General features: G+C 41.7%; 1 protein-coding gene across 2 annotated transcripts in view; it reads right to left on the minus strand.

Moving 5' to 3' along the window:
• Window positions 1-18,481, minus strand: part of ZC4H2 (zinc finger C4H2-type containing) — a 49,690-nt gene extending 31,209 nt beyond the window's left edge. The window contains exon 1 of one of the 2 annotated variants that reach the window (XM_036439930.2): window positions 18,296-18,481. In XM_036439930.2, the coding sequence (XP_036295823.1) occupies window positions 18,296-18,396 (101 nt within the window). In that variant the 5' untranslated portion in view covers window positions 18,397-18,481. The remainder of the gene's footprint in view (window positions 1-18,295) is intronic. The other variant, XM_036439931.2, reaches the window with a different exon arrangement.
• Window positions 18,482-20,549: the final 2,068 nt, after the last annotated feature.

A 20,549-nucleotide genomic window follows, 5' to 3' on the forward strand; every position in this document is an offset into this window, starting at 1 on the left:
ATCGATGGCATTTTTATACACCAACTAGGGGCCCATTGCAGGAAGATTCCTGCAAGAATATGGCTTCTGGTGGGCTTTCCTCCCAACACCACCACCTCTCCTGTCCCCCCCACACTTTCCAAGCAGCCTCTGCCCCCTACCCCACACTTTTCCTCCCGCTGCTACAGCCTACCCCACCAGCCCCGCCCACGCTTTCCCTCCTGCAGTTGCTTTGCTCTCTGCTTTTCCTCCCTCTTCCTTCTATGCTGTCTTCAGTCTTCACTCCTTCCCCTCTCAGTGTATGCAAATTAGCTACAATCTTTGTTGGGTTAATTTGTATACTTGCTCTAATTGGCTGTGGGTGTGGTAGAGTGATGGTTAATTTGCATATACCATTTTATTAGTGTAGATGATGAATTAGAAAAAGAAACTAAACAAGAAACCCCATTTACCAGTGCAACAAAAATATTTAAATTATTTAGGAATAAACTTAACCAAAGAGGCAAAATACTTGTACTGGGAGAACTATAAGATGTTGAAAAAAGAGATAGAGGAAGCTATAAACAAGTGGAAGATTGTACAGTGTTCAGGGACTGTTAGAATTAACATCATTAAAATGTCCATACTACCAAAGGCAATCTAAAGATTCAATGAAATCCCTATTAAAATACCAGCAGCATATTTCACAGATCAAGAACAAATTTTCCATAAATGTATATGGAACCAAAAAAGACCCGAATAGCTGCAACAATCTTGAGAAAGAAGAACAAAGTTGGAGGAATCACAATACCAGATTTCAATTTATAATACAAAGCTACTGTAATCAAAACAGCCTGGTACTGGCACAAGAACAGGCATATAGGTCAATGGGCCATAATAGAGACCCCACAAATTGGCCCAATCCATTACTCTTAATTAATATTTGACAAAGGAGGCAAGAGCATAAAATGGAGTCAAGACAGACTCTTCAATAAATGGTGTTGGGAAATTGGACAGATACATGCAAAACAATGAAACTAGACCACCAACTTACACCATACATAAGAATAAAGTCAAAATAGATATAAAACTTAAATGTAAGTCATGAAACCATAAAAATCTTAAAAGAAACCATAGGCAGAAAAATCTCAGACATCTCTCATAGCAATATGTTTACAGATATCAAGGGGAAAGGAAACTAAAGAGAAATTTTTTTAAATGGTACTATATAAAAATAAGAAGCTTCTGCACAGCAAAAGAAATCATCAACAAAATAACAAGAGAGTCAAATGCATGGGAGAAAATATTTGGCCATTATACATCTGGTAAAGGATTAATATCCAAAATATAGCAGGAAGTCATACAACTTAGCAGAAGGAAGATAAACAACCCACTAAAAAGTGGGCAAAGAACCTAAATAGACATTTCTCCAAAGTGGACATGCAAATGGCCAAAAAAATATGAAAAAATGCTCAAAGTCACTGATCATGAGAAAGATGAAAATTGAAATGACAATGAGGTACTCACCTCACACCTGTCAGAATGGCTACCATTAATAAATCAACAATTGACAATGCTGGCGAGGCTGTGGCCAAAAGGGAACCATAATGCACTGCTGGTGGGAATACAGACTGGTATAGCTGTTATGGAACAGTATGGAGTTTCCTCAAACACTTAAACATGGAACTACCATCTGACCCAGTGACCCCACTTCTAATAATATATCCTAAAAAACCTGAAATAACAATCAGAAAGAATGTATGCACCCCTATGTTCATAGCAACACAATTTACAATAGCTAAGATGTGGAAAAAACTTAAATGCTCATCAGTAGATGACTGGACAAAAAAGTCTGTTGTAGGGAGAGACAAAATTGCAGCGGAATAGAAGGATGTATGCTGAGCCTTGTCCCAGAGCAAATAGAATGAGCAGCTGAAATGAATAGAATTCAGCCCGGATTGGCGAAGGAGACTCAGCTGGTGAGACAGTTTGCAGCCGGGAAGGGCAGAGGTCCCCTGGCGGTAAAATCAAGGATCTGGGCAGGAGAGTCTGCTGGACCTCTGTGCCCAGAGGGTCAGGGGAAACCACACGGTGCCAAGCCGTGTCCCTGGGGACAGCCAAAGAGTCTGGCTGTGAAAAAATAGTCCAAGAGACTGTGGGAGGCAAGGGATTTTGGACTTTGGATTTTGGATCTGAGCTCAGAGGTAGCCCTGAAGGGCTGGCCTGACTATGCAGTGCCAGCAAGAGAGGAGCTTGCAGAGACACAGTCCTTTCCCAGCTCTGGGGCCTGTGCCTTTCTTCACTGAACCCAGTTCATAGGACCTTTCAGATACAGACACTTACCCATGGCTGAGGTGCTGGAGAAGGTGTGGACTTGTGGAGTGTGGGGAGGGGAGGCAGGCCAGGAGAGGTGGTAGCGAGACTGGTGCGGAGTCATACCTGAGCATGAGGTCGCCATTTTCTCTTGAGAGAGAGCCCTTCCCTCCAGTCTCCAGGCAACCAATACAGCCACACCCAGATTCCACCCTGAATGACTCAAAGGAATCTGAATAGTCCCTGAGAGTCCACTGGGACTGGACTAAAGAGAAAAGTTCAGCCCCAGTAATGGGAAGCTTAGAAACAGTACAGTACAGATGACTGGAATCATAAGCCAGCCAAAAGAATGACACTTCACTTTTTTCATTTTTTTAAATGTTTTTATTATTTTGTTATCCTTTTTTTCTTTTTTTCCTTCATTTTTGTTTGTTTTCCTGTTTTTGTTTGTTGCTTTATTTTCTATTTCTTTCGCATTAATTTTCCATAATTATATTTTATTTTATTTTCACTTGCTATTTTTAATTTTTTATACCATTTGTGAAATCAATTTTCTTGTAAATTTATTATTATTATTTTCTTCTCAATCTCTTTCTTCTTATCCACTCATTCCCTTTCTACTTTGTCAATAGCGAATTGAGGCTCTCTCAATATTCATCCAATTCTTAATCTTATTTTCAGTATATAAGCTCAGCCTCTACAGATTCTGCCCCAATCCTCTTAGCTCAGTGTTTAGTATTTGTATTTTTTTGGTTCATCTATTGGTTCTGTGGTGTTTTAGCCCATATATATATTCTCCTTTTTTCTTTTATCTCTTATCTTTTCTCTCTCTTCAATATCATTTGTGCTCTCTTTTCTCTTCCCTAATTCTCTTTTCTCAGGTGGTCACTTATATTGTGATTATTGGTGTTGTGAGTACATTTGTGCTTAGTTCCCTTTGTGTTGTGTCCTGTCGAGGTGAATTTTATCCTATCTGGCCAAGGTGCTAGAGAGCAACCCACACAACCAGACACCTGGAGAGGAAACTCATTCCACAAACGGGTCAATAACACCCAGACCCGACTATAGAGGCAGGAAGAATGCAGCAGTGAGGGAGAGAGCATGAGTGAGTGAGGGAAGGAGGGAGCAAAAGAGGAGTGTGTGGTCAGGTGAGGTGTGTGTGTGTGTGTGTGTGTGTGTGTGTGTGTGTGTGAATGAGGCACAGTTAGATCCCACAGGACCTCCAGGGGCAGGCATCTTCGCTACCACTGCAAACAGTACCGAGAGGCTGGCTCATTCTCAGAGGCCTAGCCTTTTTGAAGGGGTGAGCTGCTGTATCTGGGTGCTCAACCACAACTCCACCCAGAGTGCCCTCAGAAAACACCTGGGATTCTACATCCACCCCTTCCAGGGACCTGATACCTATGCTGTGATACCATGGTCAACAAGGCTCCAGCCACCCTTGGCATAGACTCCAGTGAGTTCTGAAGTGCACTCCCCTCTGACTGGCCCTATGCTTTAGTCCAGGGGACTGCAATGACATGAACAGCAGAAACGTGAGCAGCCTGCTCCTGTCCAAGGAGCAGAAGCCCCATGAGCAACCCATCCCAGGCATAAGAGCAGAAGCTTCACGTGGCCTACCCATCTCCAAGGAGCAGCAGCTGTGTGAGTGTCCAGTTCCCCTGTCTGAGGAACAGAAACCATGCAAGCAGCTGACCCCATCCGAGGAGCAGAAGCCGCATGAGCAGACACATGACTGAGGAGCAGCAGCCACACACAGCCGACACCCATCTGAGAAGCAGCTGTGCTCAGCCCACATTGTGCACCTGTCTGAAGAGCAGCAGCTGTGCAAGCAACCTGCCCCCAGCCAGGGAGCAGCAGCCACATGAGCAGCCAGTCCCCTTCAAGGAGCAACAGCTATGTGAGCAGACCACTCCCTTTCGAGGAGCAGCAGCTGCATGAGCCACCTGCTCCCATCGGAGAAGCAGTAGCTGTGTGAGCAGCCTACTCCCTTTTGAGGAGCAGCAGCCACATGAATGCACCTGTCCGACGGGAAGGAGCCAGGTGAGCGACCTGATGCCTATCCGAGGAGCAGCAACAAGACGTGCATCTTACTCCCACCCAAAGAGCAGCAACCACACAACCAGCCCATTCCCCCGTCCAAGGAACAACAGCCACGCGAACACATCACCCCCTGTCCAAGGAGAAGCAGCTGCATGAGCAACCCACACCTGTATGAGAGTCAGCCCTACAAGTAACTTAGCGCTGTCCAAGGAGCAGCAGCATCTTGAATACCCCATCCCATCTGAGGAACATTAGCACCATGCAGCCAGCCCCCATCTAAAGAGCAGCATTCACAGTGAGCAGTCAGCCCCTGTCTGAGGAGCAGCAGGCATGTAAGCAGCCAGCAACAAATGACAATGAAAACAAAACAATCCAAAATCTATGGGACACAATAAAAGCAGTGTCGAGAGGGAAATTAATAGCTCCACAAGCCTACTGCAAAAAAATAAGAAACAATGGGAATAAATTACCAAAGTCACTGATCATGAGAAAGATGAAAATTAACCCTACAACTCAAAGGGTTAGAAAGAAAGCAACAAGAAAAGCCCAGTGTAAGCAGAGGAAGTAAATAATAAAGATCAGAGCAGCGATAGACAACAGAGAGACCAAAGAAACAATACAAAAGATCAACACAACCAAAAGGTGGTTCTTTGAAAGCATAAACAAGATTGATGGACCTCTAGCCAGGCTCACCGAGATGCAAAGAGGGAGGACCCAAATAAACAATATCACAAATGAAAGAAGTGAAATAACAACAGACGCTGCTCAAATACAAAGGATTGTTAAAAAATACTTTGAACAACTCTACTCAAACAAACTGGACAACTTAGAGGAAATTGACATATTCCTAGAAAAAATAACCTTCCAAAAGTCAATCAGAAAGAATCAAAATAGCTCAAGAGGCCAGTAACTATGGAAGAAATTAAAGCAGCCATCAAAAAGCTTCCAGCAAACAAAAGCCCAGGAACAGATGGCTTCATAGGAGAGTTTTACCAAACATTCAAAGAAGAACTAAAACCTATCCTTCCCAGACTATTCCAAACAATTAAAGAGGAAGGAACACTTCCAAGCTCCATCTATGAAGCCAGCATTACCCTAATACCAAAACCAGATAAAGACAACAGAATTACAGGCCAGTATTTCTCATGAACATACATGCCAAAATCCTCAACAAAATTCTAGTAAATCGGCTCCAGCAATACATCAGAAAGATCATACACCATGACCAACTAGGATTTATCCCACGGATGCAAGGGTGGTACAATATCTGCAAATCAATAAGTATGATACATCACATAAACAGATTGAGAGATAAAAATCACATAGTCATATCAATTGATGCAGGAAAAGCATTTGCAAAATTCAACACCCTTTCTTGATAAAAACTCTCAACAAGGTGGGATTAGAAGACCCATACCTCAACATAATAAAAGATATCGATAAACGCACAGCCAACATCATACTCAATGGGCAAAAACTAAAACCATTTCCCCTAAGAACAGGAACAAGACAGGGATGCCCACTCTCACCACTCCTGTTTGACATAGTACTGGAAATTTTAGCCACTGCAGTTAGACAAGAAGAAGAAATAAAAGGCATCCAAATTGGAAAAGAAGAAGAAAAGCTGTCCTTATTTGCAGATGACATGATATTGTACATTAAAAAAAAAAAACCCTGAAAGACTCCATCATAAAACTAATATTCTTAATAAATGAATTTGGCAACTTAGCAGGATAAAAAATTAATGTAAAAAATCTATGGCCTTTCTGTACATCAATAGTGAACTTACAGAAAGAGAGATTAAAAAAGCAATCCCATTTACCATCACACCAAAAAAATTAAGATACATAGGAATAAACTTAACTAAGGAGGTAAAAGACTTATACATGGAAAACTACAGGACACTGAAAAAAGAGATAGAGGAAGATGTAAACAGATGGAAGAACATACCATGTTCATGGTTTGGTAGAATAAACATCATCAAAATGTCCATATTACCCAAAGCAATCTATAGATTCAATGCACTCCCCATTAAAATACCAATGGCATATTTCACAGACCTAGAAAGAACTCTCCAAATATTCATCTGGAATAAAAAAGACCCTGAATAGCCAAAGCAATCCTGAGAAAGAAGAACAAAGTAGGTAAGATCTCAATACCAGATATCAAGCTGTATTACAAAGCCACTGTTCTCAAAACAGCCTGGTACTGGCACAAGAACAGACATATAGACCAATGAAATAGAATAGAGAATCCAGATATTGAACCAAAGCTCTATTCTCAATTAACATTTGACAAAGGAGACATGAATATACCATGGAGTCAAGACAGTCTCTTCAACAAATGGTGTTGGGAAAATAGGACAGATACATGCAAAAAAATGAAACTAGATCACCAACTTACACCATATAAAAAAATAAACTATGAATGTATATAGGACTTAAACATAAGATGGGAAACCATAAAAATACTAGAAGAATCCACAGGCAGCAAAGTCTCAGACATATGCCAAAAGAACTTCTTCAATGATACTGCCCCTAGGGCAATGAAGCTAAAGAGAAAATAAACAAATGGGACTACATCAAAATAAAAAGCTTTTTCACAGAAACAATCAACAAAACAACAAGAAAGCCCACTGTATGGGAGAACATATTTGCAAGTATTATCACTGATAAAGGTTTAATCTCCAACATCTACAGGCAGCTTACACAACTTAATAAAAGGAAGATAAATGGTCCAATAAAAAATGGGCAACAGACCTAAATAGAATCTTTTCAAAAGAAGACATAAGGAAGGCCAAGAGACACATGAAAATATGCTCAAAGTCACTAATTATCTGAGAGATGCAAATCAAAACAACAATGCTGTACCATCTCACACCTTTCAGAATGGTTATCATCAACAAATTAACAAATGATAAGTGCTGGTGAGGATGCAGAGAAAAAGAAACACTCGTGCACTGCAGGTGGGAATGCAGACTGGTGCAGCCACTGTGGAGAACAGTATGGAGTTGCCTCAAAAAAACTGAAAATGGAACTCCCATTTGACCCAGTAATCCCACTGCTAAGAATATATCCTAAGAAATGAGATGCACCCCTATGTTCATAGCAGCACAATTTACAATAGCTAAGATTTGGAAATAGCGTAGGTGCCCATCAGCAGATGAGTGGATCAGAAAACTATGGTGCATCTACACAATGGAATACTATGCTGCCATAAAAAAGAAGGAATTCTTACCATTTGCAGCAACCTGGATAGAATTGGAGAACATTATGCTAAGTGAAATAAGCTAGCCAATAAAAACAAAAAAACCACATGATCTCCCTCATTTATGGATAATAAAGAACATTATAAACTGATGAACAAAAGATAGTTACAGTTACAGTAAAGCATCAAACAGATTGTCAAATTACAGCAGTAGGTTAGAGAGTAGTAGGGGAGTTAAGAGATCAACCAAAGGACTTATATGTATGCATATAAGCCTAACCAATGCACGCAATACTCTGGGGGGTGTGGGCATGTATGGGAGTGTGTGGAGGGGCAATGGTAAGATATGAACACATATAATATCTTAATACAAAAAACAAAAATGTAAAAATAAAAATTGAAGATGAAGTAGGGAGCTTCACAGACAAAAAAAGGCTAACGAAGATTATCACTACCAAGCCAGCAATGCAAGAAATGCTAAAGGGACTGGTGTAAAAAAAATAATAATAATAATAAAAAGGTAAGAAGGAACACAGGCACAAAACATAAAAATGGCTACAAACACGTACCTTTCAATAATAGCTTTAAACGTAAATGGACTAAATGCTCCAATCAAAAGACAATGAGTGGTTGAATGGATAAAATAAAAAAAAACATGACCCATATATATGCTCTTTATAAGAGACCCATCTCAGAACAAGGGACTTACACAGACTGAGTGTGAAGGGATGGAAAAACATCTTTCAGGCAAATGAAAATGAAAAAAAAACAACTGGGGTAGCAGTACTTATATCTGACAAAATAGTCCTCTTAATAAAGGCCATAAGAAGAGATAAGAAAGGCCACTTCATAATAATAAAGGAATCAATACAACAAGAAAATATAACCCCAGTAAACATATATGCACCCAATGCAGGAGCACCCAAATGAATAAAAAAAACTCTAGGAAGATATCTAGGGAGAGATCGACAACAATACAATGATAGTAGGGGACTTTAATACACCATTAACATCGCTGAATAAATCCTCTAGACAAAAAAATCAGCAAAGAAACAGCAATGCTAAATAACTCACTAGATCAGATGGCCCTAATTGACATCTTCAGAGCATTTCACCCAAAAGCCACAGAATATACATTCTTTTCAAGTGTACATGGGACTTTTCAGCAATAGACCATATATTGGGTCACAAGCAAAGTCTACCAAAATTGAAGAAGATTGAAATTATATCAAGCATTTTCTCAGACCACAATAGCAAAATATCCTATCTAATAAAAGAGTAATATGCAAATTAACCATCACTCCATGACAAAATGGTAGCCCCCATAGCCACAAGATGGTGGCACCCAGTACTCTAAGCCCTGCCGGAGTCCCGGCAGAGTAAGCAGTCTGGCAGAATGCTGCCCAGAGGCCCTCCTGACCCTTTGTTAAAAAAAAAAAAAAAAAAAAAAAAAAAAAGCAAATTCACTAGCCACAGAGTGATCCTGTCCCAGTCCCAGCCTGGGGTCTCAACCTGGGAGGGGCGTATAACCCTACTCTGGGGCCTCATCCAGGGAGGGGTGCATAGCCCCATGGAGCAATCCCCTCAAGCCCCAGCCTGGGGTCTCAGCTACTGAGTCACACCAGCCAGGCAGAAATGGAGGAATCTTAAATGTTTCTTTTTAAAATATATGTATATTTTATTGATTTTTTACAGAGGGGAAGGGAAAGGGATAGAGAGCTATAAGCATCTACAAGAAAGAAATATCGATCAGCTGCCTTTTTCACACTCCCCAGTAGGTTTGTGCCCCCAAACAAGATACATGGCCTTGACTGGAATCAAACCTGGGAGCCTTGAGTCTGCAGGTTGTCACTCCATCCACTGGCCCAAAACAGTTAGGGCTGTCCAATATGTTAAAGAAAAAAACCCTATCTAATAAAGATGGAATATGCAGGGGAGGGCATTTGGGGGTGACTGGGCTGTGACGGGAGGGCAGTTGGGGATGATCAGGCCAGCAGGGGAGCAGTTAGGCATTGATCAGGCTTGTAAGGGAGTGGTTGGGATGATCATGCCAGCAGGCAGAAGCGGTTAGGGGCAATCAGCAGGCAGAAGAGCAGTTGGGAGCCAGCAGTCCTGGATTGTAAAAGGAACATCTGACTGCCTGTTTAGGCCCGGCAGTTGGGCATCCCTGAGGGTCCTAGATTGGATAGGGTGCAGATTAGGCTGAGGGACACAACCTCCCATGCACTAATTTCATGCACCAGGCCTCTAGTTAGAAATAAACTACAATAAAAACATTCCAAAAAATTCAAACATTTGGAAGCTGAATAACATGCTATTAAACAATGATTGGGTTACCAATGAGATCAAATAAGAAATTAAAACCATCCTGGAGACTAATGACAATAAAAATTCAACAATGCAAATGCTATGGGACACATTGAAAGCAGTCCTAAGACAGACGTTTATAGCTTTACAGGATTACCTCAAAAAAACAAGAAAAAAAAAATGGTAATAAAGCATCTAACTCCACAACTCAAAGAATTAGAAAGAGAGCAATAAAAAATGCCCACAGTGAGCAAAAGGAAGGAAATAATAAAGATCAGAGCAAAAATGAATGACATGGCCGAAACTGGTTTGGTTCAGTGGATAGAAAATAGGACTGCGGACTGAAGGGTCCCGGGTTCAATTCTGGTCAAAGGCATGTGCCTTGGTTGGGGGTGTGCAAAAGGCAGCTAATCGATGTTTCTCTATCATTGATGTTTCTGACTCTCTATCCCTCTTTCTTCCTCTCTGTAAAAAAAAAAACAACATTTTTTTAAATCAATAAAATATATTTTTTTTAAAAAAGAAAAGAAATGAATGACATAGAGAAAAAGAAAAACACTAAAAATTCTCTCTTAAAATCCAACCCTAGATAACTCTACCAGAGTTCACATTGACATACCTCCCTGGCACTCCCAGGCCTACTCAGAACATTATTTGCAAGCTTTCAATCAAATCCATCCTCTTCATTTCAGAAATGAAGAAACATATTCAGAAAGGAAAAGGAACTAGCTGAAGAGGAAGCAGGTATGGTCAACTGAGTCCTCTAAATGTAAAGACTTACACATAAAGCAAATTGAAACCTAGATGATTATAAACACAAGAGCCTTTTAGAGACTGGCACTATATCATATTTCTCTCTGTAAATTCCCTGTCATCTATCACACTGATTTGGTCATCAGTGGGGGATCAAAAATTACATTTGAAGGATAAAAATGAATGAAAATAGGTAGTAAATCTCAGATACTGCTATTACCATTGGTGTGTATGGGGAGATTTCATACATTCAGTTAACATTCACCAAGAGTCTATAAGTGCCAAAAACTGGGAAGGAATTGGGTTAAGAAAGTGGTACAGCCCTAGCTGGTTTGTTTCAGTGGATAGAGCATCGCCCTACCGACAGAAGGGTCCTGGTTTCAATTCTGGTCAAGGGCACATGCCTGGGTTATGGGCTCGATCCCCAGTAGGGGATGCGCAGGAGACAGCCAATAAATAATTCTCTCTCATCACTGATGTTTCTGTCTCTCTCTCCCTCTCCCTTCCTCTCTGAAATCAATAAAAATATATATTTTTAAAAGTGGTATATTTACATGATGGAATACTATGCAGCTGTGAAAAGGGAATATATTACCCTTTGAGACAACATGGATGGAGCTGGAGATTATTATACTAAGTGAAATAAGCCAATCAGAGAAAGATAAGCCCATATCACCTCACTTACCTGTGGAATCTGATGATCAAAATAGATCCGGAGACATGGAAGAATGCAAAAACTGATCAATGTCAAAGGGAAGGGGGTAGGAAGAGATTAATCAAATAACTTATATGCATAACCCATGGACACAGACAATAGTGTGATGAAGCCCTGAGGCTGGAGTGGGAGTGGGGAAGCAGGCTTGGCTCCACTCCAGACTATAAAATTTCAATTGTAGAAAGTAAATATATCCCAGATACCAGGGCCTCCACTTGGGTTGCTGGGGGGTGTGGCAGGCCTGCAAACCACCACAGGCCCCTTGCTCAGGCCAGCCCACGCCCCAAGGGAACCCCCACCCTGACCTGGGACACCCTTCAGGACAAACCAGCTGGCCCCCACCTGTGCACCAGGCCTCTATCCTATCTAATTAAAGAGTAATATGCAGATTGACCATTATTCCAACACATAATATGGCTGCCCCCATGTGGTCAAAGATCCTGCCCTATGTGGACACAAGATGGCCAGCAGGGGAGGGCAGTTGGGAGGGACCAGGTTTGCAAGAGAGGGCAGTTGTGGGTGATCAGGCAAGTAGGAGGGCAGTTGGGAGGCACCAGGCCTGCAAGGGAGGGCAGTTGAGAGGGACCAGGCCTGCAAGGGAGAGCAGTTGAAAGCGATCAACCCTGTAGGGGAGGGCAGTTAGGGGTGACCAGGCAGGCAGAGGAGGGAAGTTGGCGGTTTCTTAACTTTTGATCCAAGATTTCTGACCTCCCCAGACCACAGCCTCTCCAGACAGAGTCCTGGTTCAAAGCAAAAACATTCAACTGGCTAACTTCTTTCCAATGGATCTACACTGGCTAATGTGGAGGAAGGGTGAAGAGCAGGAGAGGTTCTGGGACAATGGATCATCCATTCCTGGGGCAAATTTGGCAGGCTCATCTGTCTTCCAGCTTCAGAGGTGACTTAACCCCAACCTTCACTCAATAAGCAAGGTAAGACAGCTGGGACATGTAGGACTTGAGGATGGGCAGATCAAGTGAAGACACTAGCTAGTAGAGATGTTTGGAAAATTGCTCAGATTTATTGATGAGCTAAGGAAATGGTGAGAAGTGGACAGATCCAGAATATATTATGTATGCAAAACCCCAGGTTTTACTAATGTAATGGTTTTCCAAGTGTGGTCCCTGGACCAGCAGCAACAGCATTGCCTAAGAACTGTTAGAAATGCAAATTCTTAGGTCCCACTTCAGATCTAATGAACCAGACTCAAGATGAAACCCAGCAATCTATGTTTCAACAGCCCTCCAGGTGAAGCCTAATGCACACTCAGGTTTGATAAACACTGTGCTAATGTTTCACATACACAGGGTCAGGAGTGGGAGATATGAAGGATGATTTCAGATTTTTGGATGGGGAGACATTTACTACTGCTGGGGAAGACTAGAAAGGGAGAATGTTTGGGGGTGGAGTGAAATTGAGAGTTCTCTTGGGGCCTGTTTGAGATGACAGCGATACAACCAGTGGGAATGGTTAAGTGGGAAGTTGGATATGTGAGTCTGGAACTCTGAGGAAATATCAAAGATATTTACCTTAATTCTAAGATCCTTGAGAACAGGCCTAATTCATCTTACTGGTTTTCACAAAATATCCCAGCCCTGTGTATGGCCCAGAGCAGGTGTTTGGTAAATGTCACTGAATGCAGAAAAACCCAGCTTTTCCTTCCTCCTCTAACCTGGTGAGGCCACTGCCTAAATACCAAGTGTTCTATTTAATGACTATTTGCTTTATCTGGGAAAACAAGCTACTTTCAAGACAGTAGGTTTCTTAGAACAGCTCACCCTGAAGATTTTCTTATATAGCTCACTACCAAATGTCAATTCCTTTCCAATCCCTCTTCAGTGGCCAACACTGATTGGCTTAAACTACCCATCCCAAGTCCCAAAGGTCTCAGCTGTTCTATGATTTGCTCTTCAGTGAACACTCAAGCCAGCTGACAGAGGAGCCTGCTGAAGCTGCTACAGCAATGATAGACAGATGGAAGGAAGGAAGGAAAGAAGGAAAAAAGGAAGGAAGGAAGGAAGGAAGAAAGGAGGAAAGAAGGAAGGAAGGAAGGAAGGAAGGAAGGAAGAAAGGAAGGAAGGAAGGAAGGAAGGAAGGAGGGAGGGAGGGAGGGAGGGAGGGAGGGAGGGAGGGAGGGAGGGAGGGAGGAAGGAAGGAAGGAAGGAAGATGTATGAATGTATGAAACAGGAACTTCTGTGTGGACAAAAGATAGTAGCAGCAGATAAGATCAGAAAGTTTTGTCTGGGACAGACTTGTGGGGGAGAGGGGCATGAATACCATGGCAACAATTATAGGCAAATACCTGTCCAATAGACACAACAAGAAATGACTTACAGTCAGAAATGAATTTCAATTGTGACCCAATACACACATACACAGACATAAAACAGAAAAGTTTCCACAAAGAATACCTACCATTTCTTATGCAATGTTTGCTAATATTTCTCTTATTCTTTTATTTTTATTAAAATTATTGGGGTGACATTGGCTAAAAAGATCTTATAGGTTTCAAGCATACATTTTTATGATATATGATCTATATATTGCATTATGTGCCCAGCAATAAAAGTCAAATTATCTTCCATCACCATATATTGTCACCCTTTACCCTTTCCTAACCCAAAACCTTCCCTCTGATAACTACCACACTTTTGTCTGTATCTATGAGTTTCAGTTTTATATCCCACACTAGCGGCCCAGTGCATGAATTGGTGCATCAGTGGGGTCCCTTGCCCTGGCCTGCAGGGGTCGGGCTGAAACTGGCTCTCTAACATCCCCCAAGGGGTCCCAGATTGCAAGAGAATGGTTCTCAGGTGACCCACCCTGGAATCAGGCTCCCACCTCTCTGGTTCTGGGTGTCAACTGAAAACCACAGCTGCCAAATCACCACAGCTCGGCAGCTCCTGCATTGAGTGTTTTCCCCCAGGTGGTTAGTGCACATCATAGCTACTAGTCTGATGGTTGGATGGTCGCTTAGGTTTTATATATATGGATGTGAATGAAATCATATGGGTCTTAGCTTTTTCTGACTTATTTTGTTTAGCATGATATTCTCAAAGTCCATCCATGTTATTGCAAATGACAGTATTTCATCTTTTATTATGGCTGAGTAGTATTCCATAGTGTGTGTGTGTGTGTGTGTGTGTGTATGTGTGTGTGTGTGTGTGTATATATATATATATATATATATATATATATATATATGTATATATATATGGTATCTTCTTTATCCAATCCTCTATTGAAGCACACTTGGGTTGTCTCCATGTCTTGGCCACTGTGAATAATGCTGCAATGACCATATGACCATAGGGGTGCATATCTTTGTAAATAAATGTTTTTGAGTTTTTTTGGTTAGATACCCAGAAAGGGATGGCTGGGTCATATGGTAGTTCTGTTCTTCTTCTTCTTTTTTTTTTGAACTGCAAAATAATCTATTTTACAAATGCTACTAGCAACTGATCAATTTATTTCATGATATACTAATGGTTCATAACCTGTGTTTTGAAAAATGCTGCTATAGACAACTGAAAGTCAGTGAATGTATGCAAGGAACAACATAACACCAGTGCTTTAGGAAAGTTGTTCTCACAGAAGTGTGGATGGCATTGAAGATGGTGGGGTGGGGGGGAGAGAACAAAGACAAACATAATTCTATAGGTGGAAATGGATACAACATTATAAATATCCAAGACAGCCATGATGAAGGAGATGAGTATGGAGATGGAGAATGGGGCAGTAATTTGAATCAGATGTTGAAGGTAGAAAGAGTAGGACTTAGTAAGTGACCAAGAAGTGAGTTATAAAAAGAAAGGGTAATCAACATTGACATTCAGGTCTCAATCTGAGAGAACTGTGCAGAGAATGATAGCATTAAACCAGAGATTAGGTGGTAGAGCTGGATTAGACCAGGAAGAGATAAATTCTAAAGAGTTAGCTAATTTGAGTTTTGTCTGTGGAACAAAAGGTGGACAAGACCAAATAGGCTTGTGGGATGTATTGGGCTAAAGCTTAGAAGGAAGGTAGAGGTTAGAGATTTAGGACTGAGGGATAATTGAATCCATGAAAGTATAAGAGATCACCCAAGAGAATCTGTAGAGAGAAAAAGATAACACACGGTAGAAACTTACACTTAAGAGGATCTATTTAACACCATAATATTTACTTCCAAAATGAATTTTTCTTTTTGTAAGTGAAGGAAGCTCATTGTGTATGAATAAGGACATGGGTGTGCACAATGTGTGTGCGTGAATATCATGTGCATGTTAAGGAGATATTAATATGCATTTGGGGAGCTAGTAAAGGGCTCTAGTTCATCTAGGGTGACTACACTCTCTCTGTCTCATGAATTCTTCTCCTTTCCTTCCTCTTTTTGTTCCATTCTTTTCTTCCCCTTTCCACATATCCACATGCACCTTCATCACCTCTTGAAAGTTTAAGGAATGTATGGGCAAATAGACCAGTTTGAACTTTGTGGGATAAGATCTGGAGCATAGTGTTGGACTGTGGTTAGTATGAGGAAAGACAGGGCTGGGCATGTGGTCAGAGTCAGGAATGGGTACCTGAATTTCCCCACTTCAAATTCTGCCACTGGTATACTTGAAACCCATATAAATGTATTAACCAATGTCACTGTAATAAGTTTAATTGAAATAGTTTAGAGTTTTTAAAGGTCTTTTTTAGCTACTGTATTTTTTCAGTTTTCATATTTCTATATAATAAAGAAGAATTGAGACTTTCTCTGTTGAGACTTTCTACTTGTATGATGAGATTTTCTATTTTATCATTTGTTTCAGGTGTATAATTACAATTACTCATTGGAGATTTTTAATGATTGCTGCTTTAATTTCTTGCCAGATAATTCTAACATCTATGCCATCTCAATGCTGGCATGTTTACTTTCTCTTGTCATTTAAGTTGATAAGCTGGATATGACATGTGATTTTTTTAAATTAAATTTGAACACTTTGGTTCTCTTTTATAACTTTTGTTTCTGCAGGCCTTCTCTTACATTGTCATTTTGAAGAGAAGGGAGCCAGAAGATGTCTAGGTCCTCCACTGAGTCTCTGGCTGACATCCAGGCTGGTATGGGTTTCTTATTTACTGCTGGTTGGGGATGGGAGTCAACCCTCTCTCTAGGCTAGGGGTGTCGAACTCAATCAGAGAAGGGGCCAAAATCTAAAATCCAGCCTGGCGGGACGGATTTGGCCCGCGGGCCTTGTGTTTGACACATGTGCTCTAGGCCATTGATTATCTCATACCAGCTAGTACTGGTAGAAATTACTGGTTTAAAACTGGTAAGAGTAGAAGTCATACACCCCATTTGATTTTCACTGTGAGGGATCATTTTTCCTTGCTCCCAACTGTTTGTTCCTTCTCTTGGAGTTGGGCAGGGGCTTCTTTAAAATCTAGTAAAAGTTTAGGCTCTATACTTGCATACCTAAGCTTCTGATTAGCTACATTGTTATTATGACAGCTGGTTATTTCCTGTACCAAGTTATCTCACTCCCTATCTCCTGGTGCTTTTGCAGAAAAAAAAAAATTGAAACATGTCACCTCTCCACCCTTTCTAAGATCCTCTATGCTATGGGAGAGAGTGGGAAGACCAGAGCCTCTACATGCATATTGACTGAGTTCCTGTCAAAATCTAGCATTTCAAGCTGTTTGGCTCTGGAAAAGTTAATTAAATTTTCTGAATCCTATTTTCCCAATTGTAAAGGAGGTGTAGGAAGCTCTCGGGTCTCTTGCTGAAAGAAGCAATAGTAGGTCAAAGGGCTTGGCCCACCATGGGTTCAATAAATATCAGTTCCCTTCCTTTTGCTCCCTTGCAGAAGTAAAGATATAACCCTTCCAATTTTCAAAAAAGTCAATGTGCATCCCCATAAAGTGGGAGTCTCATTCTAGGTATTGTCTCCAGAGGTAAATTTAAATCTCTTCCTAAGTCTTATTAAATTGACACGTTATATCCTCCCCTCTTTTTCTCTAGGTTCCTGGAAAACACTAAAGGGAGACAACTGAACCTATGTCACCCTCAAAATGAGGGTGGGAGCTGGAGGGGGCAGTGCTCTGGCAGAGGAGGGCAGGTGAAGGAAGGCCTGGTGCTGGCCCAGGCAGTCCACTTACTGGCCGCTATTGTATTCTGAGCAAGGACAACTGGTCGCCTAGCCAAAGCCACTCCCAGAGGGAAAGAAAAGTAGGGAGGGGGAAGCACCAGGCAACTCCCATTTGTCTGCTTGCCCTTCACCTCTGGCACCTAAGAGCAGCGGCTTCGATCTTACTAAGTGATGCAGAACCTCTTCCCCAGTCTCCAATGCTCCCATCCCCGTTTCAGAGCACAGGATAGGAGGGGAAGAAAGTGGTGAATGAGTGGAAAGCAAATACACACGCGGGAATCAGTGTTCGCCATCCTCCCAATCCCGGCCTGCTGGGATTCCTCAGCATTCCCAGCGGGCAGTCCTTGACAGCAGCCACCAGCCCCAACGCACTAGACTTTGCTCTCAAAACGCTCACCGGAGCTCCAGGTCTTGAAGTTGAATGGAAGACTGAAAAAAAAAATCTCTGTACCTAAAGATCAAGGAGCCTAATACACATTGGAGCCAACAAACACTGAAAAAAATAATGGGTCCAAGAATGTCACCTCCCAACTCCCACTCCAAGAATAAAACTGTCTTGGATCAACACCTCTCCTCCACCTCACCCCACCACCGTAGTTCCCATTTGGCTTTCTCTGCCACACCTGCTTGCTACATCTGGTGAGGTCTTTTTCTGTCAGTGACTCTGTTTCCCTGTCTTTCTCACTGTATATAATCTGTCTCAACTCTTCCAGTCTCCTTCCCATCCTTGAAATTCCTGGTGTACGGGCTCCTTTGCCCCCCCTTCCGCAAGTAGCCCAACAATAGATACTTTACAAGGTAACTCAGTCTTCTACCTCAGGAAGCGAATGGGGGGTAGGGGAGCGGCTACAAGGGGGCTTGGAGGCGCTACAACGTTCCACTTACCTGATCTCTTTAATGCTTTCCAATTTGCACATTATTTCTTGCTCATCTGCCATGCTTTTCACTTTCAATTTCACGTCCCGAAAAATGTACAACACACACATCCAGGGATACAATAGACACAAAGTAACCACCTCCTCCCAGCATGGGGCTCTGAGTCTGTGCAGTAGGGACTGGAAGAAGGCCTGGGAGCTGTAGTCGCAGCTCCAGGGCCAGTCAGGCAGAGTTGGAGCCTGCGGGACTACAAATCCCAGAAGGCCAAGCGAGACACGCCTATTTTTCTTCCGGCAAACGCACTTTAAATGAATTTGTCACAGATAATTATGCCAATGGTTGTGAAGAGTGCAGTGGAATGGTGACATCTGTCTGTCCCATCCGCGGAAACATTTTGAGCAAAAATTACCCCAGAAGGCAGCAACTGGAAAGATGAGAGATATACACCCCTCCTGGGGCCCTCACCCCTACTTAGCCAGTAAAGGATATCAGAAGTTGCTAATTGGTGAACACAGGCTGGAGAGAAACCCTACACAGGGATTCACTTTGAGAACTGTTTAGTCCGCTGCCTCGGAACAAGTGGGTTTGGTATTTAGATGCAGATGAAGTGAGGGGGGAGGGAGGGGGAGGTAGAGGGTGTGTGGCTGCTAAAGCTAGGGCTTTGAGTGTTGACTGTTCAGACCCTACCTCCATTCGACAGTTTCTGAGCTCAGATTTTGGGAGAGGCAGTGAGGAAGGTGAAGATAAGTAAAAGCAAGCCATTGCCTTTGAGAAGCAGGAGAGACAGAAAGGTAACTCATTAACTGCATTACACTGTGCTGCCATAATATAGGCATGAATAAGATGTAGCCTGAAAAAAGAATATGCAAATAGGTCTCAAAAAGTGGCCGTGAATTTGCCAAATAATTGGGGAGGATGAACTTCCCAGAAGAGAACTTAACACATATAGAAAGGAAAGGACAAGTTGGCCAAGGCATCTGTAGCATAAGGTTCATATCTGGGGTGTGCAGGTGAGAAAAAGGAAGTTAGAAATATATCTAGAAAAGGTAGATTAAAGTTAGATTGTAAAAGACCTTGAATGTCATGCTAAAGAGTTTAGACTTAATCCTATAACGCACACATTCCTCCAATACACACTTATTAATTGCTTACTACCAATTGAACATCTATGGGACGAAGTTAAAGGAGCCATCAGGCAGCTGGTTCCACAACCATCAAATCTCACAGAACTGGACAGTGTTATTCATCAGGCATGGTGTCAGATTCCTTGCATCACCTTGGAACATCTTGTGGAGTCAATGCCAAGAAGAATAGCTGCGGTACTGAAGGCAAAAGGTGGCCCAACGAAGTACTGATGGGGTGGTCATAATAATCTGGCCACTCAGTGAATATCTCACTGTGTTTAAATAATAAACTGAACTCAGAGAAGAAGCAGAGCTGCAACAGTGTTCAATCTGAATTGCTTGTAAAATACTAAATTTCTCTCGTTAGGTTTCTTAATTAGCATTTCTAAGAGAAAAAAATGAGCCAATGTTTTTGGTTCATTCAGCCAAGAAATATTTATTGTGTACATATTATGTCAGGCACTAAGTTAGATAGCAGAGATCCCATAGTAGATAGACTGAGCCTGCCCTCACCAAACTTGCAGTTTAGTTGGAGAGGCCAGTTGATACAAAGATCAAACACATTAATATATAGATTGTACTGGGGCAAAATGGAAGCAAGGAAACCAGTGAGGAGGTTATTGCAGTTATCTAGGAAATAGATGATGGTGGCTTGGATTAGAGTAGTACCAGTGGATACGAGAAAAAAATAGACTGATTGGAAATATAGTATTGGATGCAGAACTGATATGCTTAGCTTGTCAACAGGGCATCTCAAATGACTCCTGGATTTTTGGTCTGGGCAATAAGTTAGTGCTATTTACTGAGACAGAAGAAACTGGAGTCAGAATCTCCTACCCGTAGTGCATGGAAAAATTGAAGATCAGAAATGGTAACTGGCCTGCCTGTGGTCAACTAGTAAATTAGGGGCAGATGCATTTAATCCCATTTTCACACTAATCCAGAAATTTCCATGTTCAATAACCCTTCACTTAATATGGACAATAATTCTTTTGGTGATAGGAAGGAGTAATTGAAGCTTTACCCAAGATTCCCCTAGTAGATGGGAATTGTGGATGATTAGTATATACAGTAATTTGTATCTGCCTATCTGGATTGTGCTAGGTATTTTCAGGCAATGTTCCAGCTGTTATTCTTGC

This window comes from Pipistrellus kuhlii, unplaced genomic scaffold, assembly GCF_014108245.1.
Source record: "Pipistrellus kuhlii isolate mPipKuh1 unplaced genomic scaffold, mPipKuh1.p scaffold_m20_p_16, whole genome shotgun sequence".
In the NCBI taxonomy this organism is placed as follows: Eukaryota; Metazoa; Chordata; class Mammalia; order Chiroptera; family Vespertilionidae; genus Pipistrellus; species Pipistrellus kuhlii.